Genomic DNA, 6,428 nt, shown 5'->3' with positions numbered 1-6,428 from the left:
GTGTGTTTGTCATCTTTATATTTGGAGTATCTTGCAGGATCAGGGGAGAGCTGGGAAAATCATACAGGTGCTTTGTCAGCTGCTCTGTTTTTTCAAGCTTGCCAACAGGGCCTGTATACTCTCCCTATCATGCACCTCAGCACTGTGAAGAGAACAGGAAGAGCAAAACAAATTTAGCATTAAATGTAACTGGGCTAACTGTTGTTTACTCACTGGTGTATTCCCTGCTGAAATAAAGATTAAAACAACCTAAGCTGGTTTGCTGGTCTGATTTGTCCAGTTTTAGAGGGGTTTTGAAAACTTTTCAATTGGGAGACCAGCTTGAAACAGGTAAGACCAGCATCTTGGACAATAGGCAGGGCGATGGCCTGGCCAGTCCATCCCCGGGTAAATTGTTTAAAACTGTACATATGTGCAATGATTCAAAATGTAGAGTAGTCCTCAAGCATATCAAGCTACTTTCATGGCTATGTAAGCATATCTACAAAGAAGATGGGGAGGAGGACGATAAGAAACTTGGCAGTGCTTACTGTCTATGTCCCTCCTGGCCACGGGAATGACATCATCTATGCTACGTCGCTCATCCCTCATGTTGAATCCATCCAGAGCATGATCCGTCCCACGTGGCGGCAGCACAGTGAAGGTTCTCGAAAAGGCAAGGTTTGCTTCCTTCCCAAGAGACCCTTTTATTCCTGTGTCCTGGTGGAAAAGTAAAAGGCATTTTCAGTCAATACATCGGAACGTGGCACAGTCACTTGAACAGAAGCAGCCCAAGCTGAAACCAAAACACTGCTGCCTCTACAAGCATTTCTCCTTCTATATGAAAGTCTAAAAACCACACCTGGAGATGTTTAAGTTAATTCGAACAACACACACCAAAGGGCAGCCTCAAGATCCCTCTCCATAACTGCTCCCAAACTACTGGAGTAAAGCCGGCGCATGGAGCCCCACATGGAAGAAATGTGTCAAATTGCGGCAAAGTTTCCCATGCCTCGCTTAGCCAATTTTCACAATATCACTGTGGGCCCTTTTATCTATAGATTCCATTTCCCCTCTTGTGACCATGTCCTTCCCATAGTCCTCTCCGACTGTTCCATTACTACACTGATAATTGTAGCAATGTGAGGACAATTCAGCCTTGAAAGCTCTGTTTGATACCCATAGAAAGGTCATCTGATTCATACCACACCAGCAGAATGGTACTGGACCGGTGCAATTTCCTGATTTAAAGTGCATGTAGATGTTGGCAAATACAATCATGGAATCTCCTACCTGAAGTAATATAAAATGCTTACTTTGTCAAGAAATGAACGTGCAAACACTTACGGCAAGTATGAAGATGCGTTTTGTCCCATCTTCATCAACCAGTCTGCCCTCTATGATGGGGTGTCTCCTGAAGGTGAGCTGCCCCGGTCCCATTTCGCTTGAATCATCTTCTCCTACTATCGACACTAGTCTATCTTGGTCTATATGTCCTTCGTCCATTTTAACTTTGGGCAAAGCTGTAGTCAATTCAACTAAAAGTGCAAGTGCAAAGAAGAATATACAGGAAGATGCCATATCTTGGGTGATATGATTGACTTACTTGCAGGAACCTGGCTTTGCACTTGCATGTCCACTAAGAATCAGATGTGTGCTTTTATAGTGTCTCGAGATGAGTTGTCTGTTTTGAGCTATTTTTGAGTATTGATGATTTCCGTTGCTCTCCTATGGTGAAAAGTTGTTCACCTTTACAAGAGGTGGATGCCCATCCACAGGGAGGATATTGGGAGATGTTTTAAACCAGGAGGATTATATTTTGAATGGTTTTCTTTTTCTAAAAGACCCCACTGTGGTTTTGTAAAAGGCCAAATAACGTTTGTTGAGCTCCTGCAGCAGATCAAAGGTTGTACATTGAGGTCACATTTTGTCTGAGCAGTGGTAATGATACAGTGCAAATGTTACCAATATTAAATGAATGAGCCACAAAGAAGGAATATACCTGTTGTGAGATGTCATCATCCATCAGATGACTACAATTCCCTTGGTGCCGTTGTCACGTATCGTCTATTATCTTCTTGTTCATTTTTTTTGTTTGTAGGTCAGAGCTGGATTATTTTTATTTCTATTGACCAGGGGTGCCCAATCTTGTTGAAGATCTACCTCTGCTCCAACTCGCCTGTCTGTAATTACCAAGTGTTCCTGAAGGTCACAAAATCTGCAAGGGGAAATGATCCGTAATATTGAAATTACAGGACTTTGCCTGTTAAATTTTGCAGAATGGTAAATGTGGCTGGTAATATTTTTAACGGATTCATTTAACAGAGTCATTTGCTTGCAGATAAATAATATGGGCTCACAGGAAATACTGGTGCGCACACTCAAGATGTAAGGAACTATCGGCATCTTAGATGATATCTGACACACTTGCATTTTTTAAGATTTTGTTCTAGTCACAGCCTGAGTCCTGTGTGGTACTTCATAAGAAACCAGAAGTGTGTTCGCATTGCTCTCCAAGACTCCTCTTCAGTTCTTATGAAAACATTAAGACTTTGATTATTAATATCATGGTGCCTGTTGCACAGGCAAGAAGAAATGGGACATGAATAATAGTTATTGAACTCAGCTGAAGTGATTTTACTTGGAACACTCAGCCTTTATTTAGTGAGTATTTGTATTGGAGTGAGAGAGCCTCTACTGAAGGACTCAACTGGTCTATGGAGACACGACTGTTCCAGCAAGAGCACAACTGAACTTCAGAGTTTGACGCTCTGTTATTGTAACCTCCTTTTCTGTGTTGCCACTCTGCTTTCTGACATGTTTCACCCTGCATAGTGACCTCTTCTTACCTTTGATTAACCTCATCACAATAAACTAATGTTCTGATGTGCATTCATGACTCAATTGCCACTATGATGAAACACTCAGAGTGCATTTGTGGTCCAAGCTTCATTATTCTCCAGGTTTTTGAAGCTTCAACCTCAGTGTAACTGACATGTTAGTTAGTCAGCTAACTAGAGAGATACTGCTTTATTAATGCATTATTAATGTGAAGTGATTCAGTCACAGTAACAAAAGTGCAAATGTTTTATTCTTCAATAAATGAAAGTGTATATTATAGGTACTGTGACTGCTTCCTTCATCCATTTAAAATAATTTTAGATGGCATTTAGCACATCACACTGCAGGACATGTCAGCTTTCCAAAAGTATCTTGTGTCCGCCTTCCAGTTTCTAACTACTGCAAAAGCTCTGCAGTTTGTAGTATGTGCTTTGGGAGTACAGACTGACTGGGACAGTCGATTTGCTCCTTCACAAGTCTACTCTTTTGCCACAAAACTGGAGACATGAACATCCTGTAATTTAATCATTGCACTCTAATGGAAATCCATTTGTGTCCTCTCAATACTATGCATGGGAATTACCAACGGGGACACAAGATATGTAATGACATCAGAATTTTGGCTATTTTTCCAGTTGCAGAGAATCACGCTTTTGGCCCTGGATTCTGCCATGTTCCCATCTCGCCCTATCTCTCACCTCACGGTCTTTGCCATTGATGGATCAGGTATCCACTCCAGAACTGGCAGCTGAAATACCCAGTAATGGAAAAAAGAGAGTGGTTGGAATGACAGTGTTTTTCATGTGGGATATAGTTACGTACAATTATGGCCGCTGACTCAAAGATATTCCACTCATTGCCAGTTTGAATTGAAAATCACATGTGGATGCTTCTCTTTCGAGGAAAAGCATTAATTCTTCAACAGAACTAGAGCTGTCTGATGACTTTTAAATAATGTAACAAAAAACAGGACCATGGAAATGCACTGAAAGATTTAAGCTGTGGGACTGATGAACCAAGCACTTTGTCAGGGAGCGTCTCACGGGAACATTTAGTTCCTTTGCTTCTCACATCAGGGGGCACTGCTGTAAAGTGGTCAAATGCATCTTGTGGTAAACAGGGACACTTGGCTAGATGAAATCACCAGTATCATCACCATATTCCCCACGGACGCAAAAAAGTCCGGGCATGATACTCTGTCCTATTTTGTTACACACGTCATCACAAACCATACGTTTCCATTTTCCAAAGATGTTCAAACGCGGCTTTTGATCATCCTTTGGGAAACCAGGAGAATTTTCAATCGCGGTTCCAAGACGCTCTCCCCATTGATCAAGTTACCAGATTATTTTCTTTACTTGTCTGTTGTTTGATGGTGTAGTAAATGATGGGTTCAGGGCACAAGGGGCCAATGGGGGCTCAAGCGGGACCATGGTGGACCGAGATGGGGTTGGCTCCTTTGTTGCCCAGAGAGCAGACCATGGTTTCCAGGAACAATGCAGCTGATGAGAAACTCTCCAAGGAAAATATGGGTCTGACATCATGGGTTCTTAAAGCTCACAGCTGAGCCAACACTCTCTTGCCACAATCAACTCCCAGTGAATTTCCACTGCTGAGGGAGGGAGTGATCTAGAGGTAGAGGGTGAAAGGGAGCGTGTTGGGGCGTGGAAGTCGCCTGCTACATCTAGTACATGCGTAGTGTCGTATATTGACCGTATGTTGTGCTTGGGGTACTGCAGATCTATAGGTCATTTATGAAGAGATTGGTTTTCATATCAGTGTATTTTGTTATCTTAATTGATAATGCTCATACTTCATGTCTTTTAAAAAACATGAAATTGCTTTCACAATTCATTTCATTTTAGTGATGCAAAAAAAAAGGTTTTAGCGGGGTAGCTGAGGCCTAATGGTTAGAGAGCTGGACTAGTTACCAGAAGGTTGCTGGTTCGAGTCTCGGTGCTGGCAGTAGTTATGGGAGGGAGTTAATGAACAGTGCTCTCTTCCACCCACAATACCCATGGCTGAAGTGCCCTTGAGCAAGGCACTGAACCCCAAGTTGCTCCCCGGGTGCTGGATATATAGCTGGCCACTACTCCGGGTGTGTGTTCATGGTATGTTCACTTCTCACTCCTGTGTGTGTGCACTTGGATGGGTTAAATGCAGAGCACCAATTCCGAGTATGGGTAACCATTTATTGTAAATAAATTTTTACATAACCAGTGGCACCAAATGCAACTTCAAAGTAAAGTAATCTTTTACTGTAGGACTGTTTGTTTGTTGTTTGGACAAATGGATGGATTGTTTTTGGTCAGCATAGAAGTCATTTCAAAGGCAGAGAAAAGTGGATGGGCATTTTATTTTATGTTTGTTTGGTGCACATATGAATAACACATAAGATCAGGTATGTGTATTAGGTGGTGTTATTTTAGTATTTATGTATTAATATTTTGAACTTTAAACTTTTAGTTTGTTTTAATAAGATTTTTTTACATTCAGTTTTCTTAATGTTACTGTTCAACTTAAAAATTTGAAATGTTGCTTTGGCTTCTAACTGAAACAAAATAAGTTTAAATTGTTCATCTAATGTTATATTTTATTTAAGCTTTATTTCAATGAACAAAAATTATTTTAGTCTTAGTTACCAATTACTGCATTGGTAATGGAAAAATCAATTGGATTGATTTCATGTTGCCGTTTTAAACACCAGGATATGTGTTATGTAGGCTAAATAAATAGTAAGAGACACCATGGAAGAGTATGGGAGGATTGTTGTTTGAGGATTTCAGTAGGCTGCCATCTATGGATTGTACTAGCTGTCTATTAACCAGTGCATGTCTTCTTGTTTAACTTTCAATAATATAACAAAACATTTTCCACATATGCATTGTCCTTTCATCAAAAGCACAGATGCATTTGTTAGAAAGTGTTACAGCTTGTGCTTGATTGTGGAACTGGCAGTCTGTCACTTATTTGTCTAGCAAACCAAACAACAGAAAGCGGTCAAGTTCCAGTGCACACCTGAATCTGATTATGATTTCTGAACACATGGTGTTTGAAATGAATGTGATGTGTTTCATCAATGGTTCTGCCAGATGTTGCAGTGCACCGGTCCAAAAAAAACAAAAAAAACTGTCAAGACAGTGTTTAAATACTTGCTGCTCCTTAACGAAAGCTTAAATTAATTATTTATTATTGCAAATCTTCATGCACCATCCGTTCCAGCAGGCTAACTGACTCATTAGCAGAGAAAACATGGCTTTTCAGTCCTACATCAATTCTTTTTCTTCTGAAACTACTGTGGGGAAGTTTGGGAAATGGTAAAAAGAACTGAATTAGACCACAAGGTCATTGAGAAGACAATAGCACACGTAAGCTGAATGGGCTCGAAGCTTCAGTTTCAGGGTTAGGTCCAGGAACCGTGTCCTTAGATGCACCCAGCACTCGGAGAGCTACTGTAGGCCCAGTCTGGGGAAAATACACAAGCTTGCTTTTTAGCTAGAATCCCTCTGTAACTGACCAGCAGATGGGAAGCTGCTGCCTTCAAACAGCTGTCCTTGGTTACCATTGCTGGATGGCATATGGAATGGTGGTATTGGCATGTCATATGT

General features: G+C 41.0%; 1 protein-coding gene across 1 annotated transcript; it reads right to left on the bottom strand.

The window, feature by feature from the left end:
- Positions 1-3: 3 nt before the first annotated feature.
- Positions 4-1,607, bottom strand: pmch (pro-melanin-concentrating hormone). Its single transcript, XM_059511183.1, has 3 exons — positions 1,327-1,607; positions 531-699; positions 4-142 (listed from the first exon to the last, which is right to left on the bottom strand). Exons 1-3 carry the CDS (start codon positions 1,558-1,560, stop codon positions 93-95), a joined length of 453 nt encoding a protein of 150 aa, XP_059367166.1. The 5' UTR covers positions 1,561-1,607; the 3' UTR covers positions 4-92.
- Positions 1,608-6,428: the final 4,821 nt, after the last annotated feature.

This window comes from Carassius carassius, chromosome 26, assembly GCF_963082965.1.
Source record: "Carassius carassius chromosome 26, fCarCar2.1, whole genome shotgun sequence".
In the NCBI taxonomy this organism is placed as follows: domain Eukaryota; kingdom Metazoa; phylum Chordata; class Actinopteri; order Cypriniformes; family Cyprinidae; genus Carassius; species Carassius carassius.
Note: the sequence above shows the minus strand (reverse complement) of the source record. Positions and strands in the feature narration are given on the sequence as shown.

Bases quoted from the DNA above. Each gene is read 5' to 3' on its own strand.
- pmch (XM_059511183.1), bottom strand. From the start codon at position 1,560: ATGGCATCTTCCTGTATATTCTTCTTTGCACTTGCACTTTTAGTTGAA. The intron at 700-1,326 runs GTAAGTGTTTGC...CTTTTCCACCAG, and splicing joins AACGCATCTTCATACTTGCC to GACACAGGAATAAAAGGGTC. The intron at 143-530 runs GTAAGCACTGCC...TTCTCTTCACAG, and splicing joins GGCCAGGAGGGACATAGACA to TGCTGAGGTGCATGATAGGG.